At 46.8% G+C, this 10520-nt stretch overlaps 1 protein-coding gene across 1 annotated transcript; it reads left to right on the top strand.

Annotated features, from left to right (window-relative positions):
* The first annotated feature begins 4874 nt into the window (after positions 1 to 4874).
* HSP90AA1 (heat shock protein 90 alpha family class A member 1) lies at positions 4875 to 10200 on the top strand. Its single transcript, XM_080942558.1, has 11 exons — positions 4875 to 5007; positions 5593 to 5754; positions 5838 to 6204; positions 6604 to 6737; positions 6906 to 7226; positions 7374 to 7539; positions 7746 to 7936; positions 8159 to 8306; positions 8459 to 8727; positions 8891 to 9224; positions 9601 to 10200. The coding sequence occupies exons 2-11, from the start codon at positions 5593 to 5595 to the stop codon at positions 9708 to 9710; spliced, it is 2202 nt and encodes a 733-aa protein (XP_080798684.1). The 5' UTR covers positions 4875 to 5007; the 3' UTR covers positions 9711 to 10200.
* Positions 10201 to 10520: the final 320 nt, after the last annotated feature.

The raw sequence follows: 10520 nt of genomic DNA, 5'->3' as shown, positions 1-10520 counted from the left end.
GAATTTTAGGCCCTACTGCGGAATGTATCCAGGCCTGCTGCTTTCAGAACCTCCCAGCAGGGTATCTGTAGCTCTAACGGAGGAAGGAAGGTTATAGATGATTCCAGGCTGCCGTAGGCACAGGCACACCACCTTATCCTTGCTCCGTGAAATACCAGAAGCTTTGCCCTGAACCCTCTGAGTGAAGACCACAATAATGGCCATCTCCATGGGAACCCAGTTACTTCTCTAATTGTTCCTATTGGAAGGTCTCAAGCAGCTGACCGTTAGATGGCGCTAAAACCCTCGCCTCCCCTTAGGAATGAAGGGTTCTGACTAACATTCTTTCTATATGATTACCCAGCTGCCTGTCCTGTGCTGGGTCTGGAGATGGTGCTTAGGATAAACTGTAAGTTCAGTTTAGCTAGAAGAGCTTAGAGCTGTGGAGGAGGCTCATAAAGTGAGCAGAGCTCAATAAACTTCCAAAAAAAAAAAAGGTTCCGGGCTCACGGGGAACCATTCAGGGTAATTTACATAAAGGAAGGGTGGTGAACTGCTAAATTGTCCTGGCGGGAACCTTATGCATTTTGCAAGGTCAGAACAATTAAGGTCCAAGAACAGAGTCATGTGAGGGGAGTCCTGAGGGGTGGTGCAGAAAATTCCAAGAAAACCAGACAAGAGTCTTGTAACCTCAGTTTCTTCAAAAACTTGGAATTGTTCTTGGGATGTGCTTTTGTGTCTCTCCTCAGTGTAGTGGGTAGGAGTTTACCTCCAACTGCTTACTACGCCTGGCTATTGTTTTTGTGTCTGTGTGCCTCTATGGGACAGCTTGGTTTTGCTTGTCCTGGTGACTGGACACCTCACTCAGGTGTCTCTTCTTAGCACTCAGAGTATAAAACTGCCTGGTGCTCTGAATAAAGCTGAGATCACCTCGTTTGTAGGCTCCATTCTTCCAGGTCCCACCTCCTCTCCTCGCCTCCTCAAGAACAGTAAACAGGCTGCGTAAGGCTGAGAAAATGAAATGAGAACGAGGCGGGAACAAACCAGAAAGCCACCCAGCAGCCGTCACCCTTGTAGACTCTGTCCCTCCTCTCCCTGAATCTGTCTCACTGTTCTGCGTGCATTTGTGTGTCTGTGTGTGCTGGGCTGGAGCCTAGTGCCTTGCACACATCAGACGTGCCTTTTACCTTACCGCTGAACAAATCTAGCCTTTCTGTGCTTTGTAAGGTTGCCAGATGATCTGATTATTACCGAGAAAGCTGCCGCAGCTGTCCTGAGCTAGGCACTCATCTGTGGACTATGCTGTCGTGGCCTGGTGACAGGCCTGCAGATAAACAGTCTCCCGTGAGGATGGACATAGGAGGGGATCTCCCCAGCCTGTGACTGTGGGAACTGGGTCACAGACAGGGAACAGGAGAGATGAGCTGGGTAGTGGAGCCCTGGGGCCCACCTAGAGAGGGAGGGCCTGGTCCTGCATGCCCTGAGGGTTTCCTGCTTCTGAAAATGGCAGCTGAAAAAGGCATTGTCAATCCAGCAAGAGCCAGCTACAAAAGGGCCTGGCGAAGGCACCCGAAAGCTTGAATTCTATCATCTCAGGGTAGTTCCTGAGCAGAGGAGAAAGATCAGTTAAAAGGAAAATCCGGCCAGGCAGGGCAGCACTCAGAGGGTGGAAGATGGAGGCCATGGAGTCAGATGACTCAGCAGGTTTGAGGAAAACCACGGCGCTCTAGGGAAGGAAACTCTAAGTCACACACAAGACCTTTGGTCCAACAGGACTGAGAGAGACCCTGACAAAACTCAAGATACCGGCTGTTCACCTCTTTCTGGTTTGCCCCACCCTCTCAAAGCCTTAAGGGTGGACCATGTGCTAGTGTGGAGCTCAGACACCCCCTGAACCCTGTCTCATCCCTGATTCCAGATTAGTGCTAGATTACAAACTGGACTTCTGCAAGGGCGAGGTTTGGGAATGTGTTTTATAAAAAGAGGAGGAGGAAGGAATAAGTTTGGTGAATGTGCAGCCAGGTGTGGGGGAAGGGAGTGCCTCCATGGACCCATGCTGAGGCATCCCTTTCCCCTGAGGGACCAGCCACACCCGGTACAGTACAGGGTTTATTCAGGACTTAGGAAAGAGAATTGAGAGGGTTGTAAAAGACAGAGGAAGAAGAGAAATAGAGGAGTTAGAGGCCAGCCACAAGCACGTGGAGAGGGGGGAGGGGAATAGGGAGAGAGGGGGAAGGGGCTAGAGGACAGAGCAAAAAAGGCAAGAGAGAGAGGAGGGGGCAATGTTTTTATCAGAAGCCCAAGTTTTAGGCTAGTCTGTGAGATTCCTAGAACAATTTGAATTCACATCTAGAAAGGGTGTGAAGCTGGGGGCTGGAGAGAAGGTTCAGTTAAGAACACTGACTACTCTTCCAGAGGTCCTTAGTTTCAGTTCCACGTGGTGGCTCATAACCATCTGTAATAGGATCCAATGCCCCTCTTCTGGTGTGTCTGAAGAGAGTGACAGTGTACTCACATACATAAAATAAATATATCTTAAAAAAGAAAAGCAAGGGTATAAGGGCATAGATGCTTAGGCATTCTAGATTTTTGCCATTGTAATGTGTGATTGGTGTTTGCAGGCATGTATGTTTGTGTGAGGGTGTAAGTAAAAGGAAAAGTCACGGAATGAAAGGAAAAGGAGATATCTGGTCATGAGGAAATCTAATCTCCTCACACGGGGCACCGATGAAAGGAATAGTCACGGGGCACCAATGTTGTTAGAAGATGACGTCCTGGGGTTTCGGCACCAATGTTAGGAAAAGGATGAAGAGAGTGGGGGGCATATGGCCCATGGAGGTGTGGCGAGGCCTGGGGACAAGGGAGATGCCTCTGGGGGCCCATGTTGGGAATCCCTTCTCCCTGAGGGACCAGCCACACGACGGTATAGTACAGAATAGAGTTTATTCAGGTCATGGGAGAGTTAAGAGGGTAGTAGAGGCAGAGAGAGAGAGTAGAGGAGTAGAGGCCATGAGCTCGGCCATGAGCACGTGGAGAAAGAGGGGGAAGGGAAGGGGAAGAGGAGAGGTAGGAGTGAGAGAGCAAGAGAGGCCAGAGAGCCAGGAAGCAAGAGAAAGAGGAGAGGTCAAGCAGCCCCTTTTATAGTGTCAGGTCACTGGGCAGAGCATACCTGGCTACTGCGGGGTAATTGAGGGATGGGGTTTACAGAATCCCAACAGTAAGGTCCCCTAAAACTGACGCGACAGCTGTGAGCTGCCACATAGGTGCTGAGAATTGAGCTCCCCAGACCGAGGCTCAGGTCTTAAGCATAATTCATTTTTACTTTTCTTTTTTAGTTTATTTTATGCCTATGAGTTGTGTGCCCGAATGAATGTCTGTGCCCTGCACTGTACACCTGCAGTGTGCTTGGAATCAGATCCCCTGGGACTTGCAGATAATGAGCCTTCATGTGGGTGCTGGAAGAGCAGCCAGGGTTTCTAAATGCTGAGCCATCTCTTCAGCCTTTCATTTTAGCGTTCTTATTGTTAATATCTCTATCATGATAGCCATGTCCTGCCCTCCAGAACTTTTTTCCTTTGTAGACTTTGGTTGGTTGCTTGCTTGCCTGCTTGATAACAAGAGACCTTAAGCAGGGCCTAGTGACATTGGCCTTCAGTTCCAGCTACTTGGAAGGCTGAGATAGGAAGATCAAAATTCACAGTCTGCCTGAGCTAAAGTTCCCTTAAAGCAAGTATTGGCAACTGAGACCCTATTTTAGCTCAGTGCTAGGGCCTTGGCTTCATTCCCAGTGTGGAGACCGAGAGACCAAAAACAAAGAGCAAAATTCCCCGTTCTAGGGTAGAGATCCTAACAGCTTGGAGCTTGATTTGCGGGCTTTATGCAAACAATTAAAAATGAAAAATTCTGACACCCAACAGTGCCAGTATTTGGGTGAACAAGTGACATTGGAAGACTACAGTTTGGGACAATGGCACACACCTCAACAGAAGCAGGCAGAGCTCTATAAATTCAGGACCAGCCTGGTTTACATAGCAAGGCACTGCAAAGTGCGATCCTGTCTAAAAGGAATTACTACCTTAAAACAGTAAAGGGTTTCTACTTAACAGCTCTACAGGTCTTTCCTCAACTCGGAGGAAAGCTGGAGGTGGGGTGGCTGTCTTCCTCTCCCAGAGAAATTGCCTGCTGTCTTGTCCATAGAGGACATTCCTCCTTTCTTTCTAAGCTATTTTTATTGTTTTACGTGCCTTGCTATTTTGCCTGCATGTATGTTTGTGTGAGGATGTCCAAGTACTATGGACAGATTTGGAAGATCCACCGTGTGTGCTGCACACAGTAAGGACAGGCTCCAGTGGGGTCAGCCCTGAAATTCAGACAGAGGCAGCATGCGCCGGACCAGGCAACAAGGAGAACCCGGGCCTGGGAGGCGCCCCACCCATCAAGGTGGAAGCCAGGGGCCGGATTCGCCTCCAGCCGGGGGTCTGCGTCCCCAATGGGAGCCCGAAATCAGGGGGACCTTTTCGCCTCAGACACCAGACGCGCCGCAGAGGGCCCTGCGGTTCACACAGCACACGCGCGGTCACATGGGAACGTCCCTCTCGCAGACCACCCAGGAGAGGGGAGCCCTAGACCAGAGCGCTCACGTGGTGGCCTCAAGCGCATGCGCTGGACGGCTCGTCCGCGCTCCACTAGAGGCGGCGCGCGGCCCGGGAAGGCGGCTGGCCCGCTGAGAATTCCGGACTGCGCATGTCCAGAGCACCTGGCTGTGAGGTGGGGGCTTGCGTTCGTGCTCCGCGCGGGTTCTGCGCGCTCCTGGCGGAGGGGCGGGGCCCGTCCAGTGCGCAGGCGCAAGCGCGCGGCCGAGGCGACGGTTGGGGAGGATCCTTCCGGAAGGTTCCCGAGGCTTCTGGAAAAAGCGCCGCGCGCTGGGCGGGCCCGCCGCTATATAAGGCAGGCGCAGGGGGCGGCGCGCCAGTTGCTCCAGTGTCCTGGTGTGGGTAGTCACGTCCGGTGCGCGCTCATTCAGCCAAGGTGAGTCTTCTCCCTGAGGGATTTAGCGGGGATTGGGGAGAGCGGGTTTCGGATGCAGGCGCGGCGGCGGTGTCGGGGCCGCGGTCCGAGCTCCCTCAGCCCGCGGAGGTGGGCGGCCATGGCTTCCGACCCTAGGCCCCAGGCGGCCTTTAAGCCCCAGGCCCAGGATGCGGAGATGGCCGCTGAGGAGCAGCGGCGGCGCAGAGTCGGACACGAGGCGGGCGTTCGGCTCTTCCCTTTGCGTAGGCCGCCCGGGCTGTGGCCGGTGCTCCTGAGGCGCGGGCGGAGGAGAGAGGCGCCATAGCGGCGGGTTGTGGGGGGAGGGTAGCCGTTAGGAACGGCGTGCGTGGAGCCTCTAGGGTCCGAACGTCCTCCCGGAGGCGCGCACATGCGCCGCGTAATTACCGCATTCTGAAATGAGGTCATCCCTTTGTCATCCACCCCCCTCCCCCTCCTCGCCCTTTTCTATTCCGTCCCTGTCTTAGACCAAAATAGAGAGTTGGTAGCAATATCTATAGAAAAGGGGTAGTCGGTAGGACGATTGCAGACATTCTGTGAGGCTTTAAAGTCGTCCTGTGTTCCCAGATGCCTGAGGAGACCCAGACCCAAGACCATCCAATGGAGGAGGAGGAGGTCGAGACCTTTGCCTTTCAGGCAGAAATTGCCCAGTTAATGTCCTTGATCATCAACACTTTCTACTCGAACAAAGAGATCTTTCTGAGGGAGCTCATTTCCAATTCATCAGATGTGAGTATGAAGATAGGATGTTTTCGATAAAAATTTCACCTTGTGCTTTGGCTGTGTCTTGACTTTTTCCTTTTCCTTAATAGGCTCTGGATAAAATCAGATATGAGAGCTTGACAGACCCTAGTAAACTTGATTCTGGGAAGGAGCTGCACATTAATCTCATTCCCAACAAACAAGATCGAACCCTTACTATTGTGGATACTGGAATTGGAATGACCAAGGCTGACTTGATCAATAACCTTGGCACTATTGCCAAATCAGGCACCAAAGCCTTCATGGAGGCTTTGCAGGCTGGTGCAGATATCTCTATGATTGGCCAGTTTGGTGTTGGTTTTTACTCTGCGTATTTGGTTGCTGAGAAAGTGACTGTCATCACGAAGCATAATGATGATGAGCAGTATGCCTGGGAATCCTCAGCTGGGGGATCCTTCACAGTGAGGACTGACACAGGTAGGCAGAGGCCAAGAAAGCTTATTCAGAGTGTAGTGGGTGTCAGGTTCCTTTAATCAAGTGCTTGAGAGGGTTAATTGGGAGAATTGGGTAGTTTGGAACAGCCTGGACACACAGCTTTAGTGCTAAATCCTAAGCCCTCCAACAAAATTGTTAGTTAATCTAAGGGGAGCTTCAGGAACTGGGTTGTTGGAGGAAATAATATATGAAAAGTGTATGGCTCATGTTTGCTCAGTACTTGGACAAAGAAGTTAGTTAAAGCTATGGGGACTTGGTATTTGTGGTGAAGGTTGGCTGTTAGGAAACAGTGCTAGACATTTTTATTTCACCTCCAGCAAGCACTGAGAATACAACTTTGAATATTGGTCATTTCAATTTATAGCCATTACCTTTTTCCAGGTGAACCAATGGGTCGTGGAACAAAGGTTATCTTGCATCTGAAAGAAGACCAAACTGAGTATTTGGAGGAAAGGAGAATAAAGGAGATTGTGAAGAAACATTCTCAGTTTATCGGCTATCCCATTACTCTCTTTGTAAGTTTTCTTTCAACTACACGGTACATTTCTATATGATAATTGAGATGACTGAGGTGGTTCTTAAAAGTCTGTAAACCTGGTGTTTTGCACTAATAAGCCTGTTTGGAACAAGGGTCTGTGTGCTCTGAAAAGAAATTATAGGAAAGTAAGTGACTTCTTTTTTAGGTGGAGAAGGAACGTGATAAGGAAGTCAGTGATGATGAGGCTGAAGAAAAGGAAGAGAAAGAAGAGGAGAAAGAAAAAGAAGAAAAGGAGTCTGATGACAAGCCTGAAATAGAAGATGTTGGTTCTGATGAAGAAGAGGAGGAGAAGAAGGATGGTGACAAGAAGAAAAAGAAGAAGATAAAGGAAAAGTACATTGATCAAGAAGAACTCAACAAAACAAAGCCAATTTGGACCAGAAATCCTGATGACATTACTAATGAAGAATATGGAGAGTTCTACAAGAGCTTAACCAATGATTGGGAAGAACATTTGGCAGTAAAGGTGAGTGACTTGATGGTTTTCAGGTTGACTTTTGTTAACCTTTACCCCCACTCACCTGTAGAACTGCTTTAAGTGTAACCTGGTTTAGTGGAAAAATCAAAAAAAATAACTGTTTATGGCAGTTAAAGGTATTTTCTTTTCTTGCAGCATTTTTCTGTTGAAGGACAGTTGGAATTCCGGGCCCTTCTTTTTGTCCCAAGACGTGCTCCTTTTGATCTGTTTGAAAACAGAAAGAAAAAGAACAACATCAAGTTGTATGTTCGCAGAGTTTTTATCATGGACAACTGTGAGGAGTTGATCCCTGAGTATCTGAGTGAGTATGAATAGGAAAAAATGCTGGCAGACAAAACTAGTCCCATTGCCCCTCTTGGGGCTGTATTGGTTTGGGGACTGAGGGTGTAACAGTGTCAGGGGTTTTGCCTAACTTGTTTAAGGCCCTGGGCTCAGTCTCAAAAAAAAGCTAAAAATGATTCCTTAGTTTTCAGAATGACTAAGTGTCATTGTTCCTTTCTTCCTCAGATTTCATTAGAGGGGTGGTGGATTCTGAGGATCTCCCTCTAAATATTTCCCGTGAAATGCTACAACAAAGCAAAATTCTGAAAGTTATCAGAAAGAATTTGGTAAAGAAATGCTTAGAACTATTTACTGAACTGGCAGAAGACAAAGAGAACTACAAAAAATTTTATGAGCAGTTCTCAAAAAATATAAAGGTTGGTGTTGACATTTTCCTGTCACTGGCAGTTATCAAATGAGCTTGAATTTTTTTGGGGTTATTTGGGTTTTGGGGCAAGTTCTTGCTGACTGGGTGTCCTGTAACTTGTGTATATATGAGGCATATGCTAAGGCCCATTTGCTTCTGTCTTTCAAGTGTTGAGATTAAAGGCCAATTGTTCTTATAAATTTGGGACATTTTCCTGTGCTTATGTTTTCAGCTTGGAATTCATGAAGACTCCCAAAATAGGAAGAAGCTTTCAGAGCTGTTGCGATACTACACATCTGCTTCTGGGGATGAGATGGTTTCTCTGAAGGACTACTGCACCAGAATGAAGGAAAACCAGAAGCACATCTATTTTATCACAGGTAATGAATGGGCAAGTAAAATAGGTGTTTTCTCTACATTCATGACAGCATTTATGTAAGCACGAATGTCCAGTCTATACCTATAAGCCTATACCTGAGCAGAAAAGTTGAAAATGTGAAACTTTTTAAAGTAACTACAATATATATTTTAGGTGAGACCAAGGACCAGGTTGCTAACTCAGCCTTTGTCGAACGTCTCCGAAAGCACGGCTTAGAAGTAATCTATATGATTGAGCCCATTGATGAGTATTGTGTGCAGCAGCTGAAGGAATTTGAGGGCAAGACCTTGGTGTCAGTTACCAAAGAAGGACTGGAACTTCCAGAAGATGAAGAGGAAAAGAAGAAACAGGAGGAGAAAAAGACAAAATTTGAGAACCTCTGCAAAATTATGAAAGATATTTTGGAGAAAAAGGTTGAAAAGGTATGTGAATGTTTACATCACTGTTAATCTACAGATTGATCCATTTATCTTAAAGGTAAAATGTATATATATATACATACACAGTTTTGGGTAAATCACTGAAGTTTCAATACTTAGTAATTTCTGGTAAGTTCTTGGCCTTAAAGTCATCACTTTATTTTAGGTGGTCGTGTCAAACCGATTGGTGACATCCCCATGCTGTATTGTCACAAGTACATATGGGTGGACAGCAAACATGGAGAGAATCATGAAAGCTCAAGCCCTCAGAGACAACTCAACAATGGGTTACATGGCAGCAAAGAAACACCTGGAGATAAACCCTGATCACTCCATTATTGAAACCTTAAGGCAAAAGGCAGAGGCTGACAAGAACGACAAGTCTGTGAAGGATCTGGTCATCTTGCTGTATGAAACTGCCCTCCTGTCTTCCGGCTTCAGTCTGGAAGATCCCCAGACCCATGCTAACAGGATCTACAGGATGATCAAGCTTGGTCTAGGTAAATTACAGACTACACCTTACTAACATAAGGGAGAGAAACATGTTAGAACACCATGGTGGTTTACACCTTTAATTTCCAGTGTGGTGAATTTGGGAGGGAGGGGCCAGGGGCACAGAGGGAGGGACAGCCTGGTCTATAGAATGAGTTCCAGGAAAGCCAAGGCTATACATACTCTGGCTTTAAATGAGTTTGAGATTTAGTTTAGACTAGCCTCAAACTAGCTGAGGGATGGCCTTGGGCCTCTACTTAAGTGCTGGGGTTTACAGGCATGTACTTGCCTTGTCCCCTATGAATAGATAATGGTGGGGTGTTAATACCTTAGCCTCAGCCTCCCTTAGCTGGCATTAACTGTAACACTTCTTTCCAAAACAAGGTATTGATGAGGATGATCCTACTGTGGATGACACTAGTGCTGCTGTAACTGAAGAAATGCCACCCCTGGAAGGAGATGATGACACATCACGCATGGAAGAAGTAGACTAAGCTTCACCAGAACTATGTGTTTGAGGCTTACCTTCATTCCTTCTGATAATATATTTTCCATGATTTTGGTTTATTTTTGTTAACATTTAAAACATCTGTGTGGCATGAAAATTAAGGGGAAGATAAAATTTCTACATGTGATACTGTGATACTCTAGGTTGATAGAACGTTTGTTGTAAGACGTAACCTACTGTTAATGTTAACTTTGTGGTCTGAAGTGTTTAGCTGATGAGCTGGATTCCTTAATAGACCAAATTAAGATGGCTTAAGTTTCATCTTAAATTTTTTTTTTCATTCCCTGTAGTTAATTCTGCATGTACTAGTCTCTTAGAAGTAAACACAAGTTAAAACAACTTGACAGGAATTCCCCAAGTGGCTTGTTTTCCAAAGTACCAAGAACAAAACCCTAAGTTTCCCTAGGTCTGTGACTCAGCAAGGCTTGTGAATGGATAAGTAAGTGCCCAATCACATTCTGCTTTAAACAGTAAATACAGATGAGATAAAAAGAAAAGTGTGAAATGTATTCTTTTTTTCCGTTTGTTTTAAAGGTGGTGATTTGGGTATTTTTATGGCTGGTCTAGTGGTTTAATATTGATTATTCTCTAGTAATGGCTAGGCAGAGGCCTAAATAACTAGTATGTGGAGTTTCTGGGGGTTTGTCCTAGCACCTCATAGATGAGGCATGTTTGAGCCATTCTCAGGTCCAGAGTTGAGGGTCATACTTGGCTATATAATTTGAAGTAACCCTGTGTTCCATGTGCCTTAACACTTGGGTACTTGGGGGTGGTGAGGGAAAATAGATAACAAGGG

This window comes from Micromys minutus (genome assembly GCF_963924665.1).
Source record: "Micromys minutus genome assembly, chromosome: 1".
NCBI classification, from domain to species: domain Eukaryota; kingdom Metazoa; phylum Chordata; class Mammalia; order Rodentia; family Muridae; genus Micromys; species Micromys minutus.
Note: the sequence above shows the minus strand (reverse complement) of the source record. Positions and strands in the feature narration are given on the sequence as shown.

Coding starts and splice junctions, on each gene's coding strand:
- HSP90AA1 (XM_080942558.1), top strand. CDS start 5,593: ATGCCTGAGGAGACCCAGACCCAAGACCATCCAATGGAGGAGGAGGAG. Junction 5,755..5,837: donor TCATTTCCAATTCATCAGAT/GTGAGTATGAAG, acceptor TTTCCTTAATAG/GCTCTGGATAAAATCAGATA. Junction 7,937..8,158: donor AGTTCTCAAAAAATATAAAG/GTTGGTGTTGAC, acceptor TTATGTTTTCAG/CTTGGAATTCATGAAGACTC.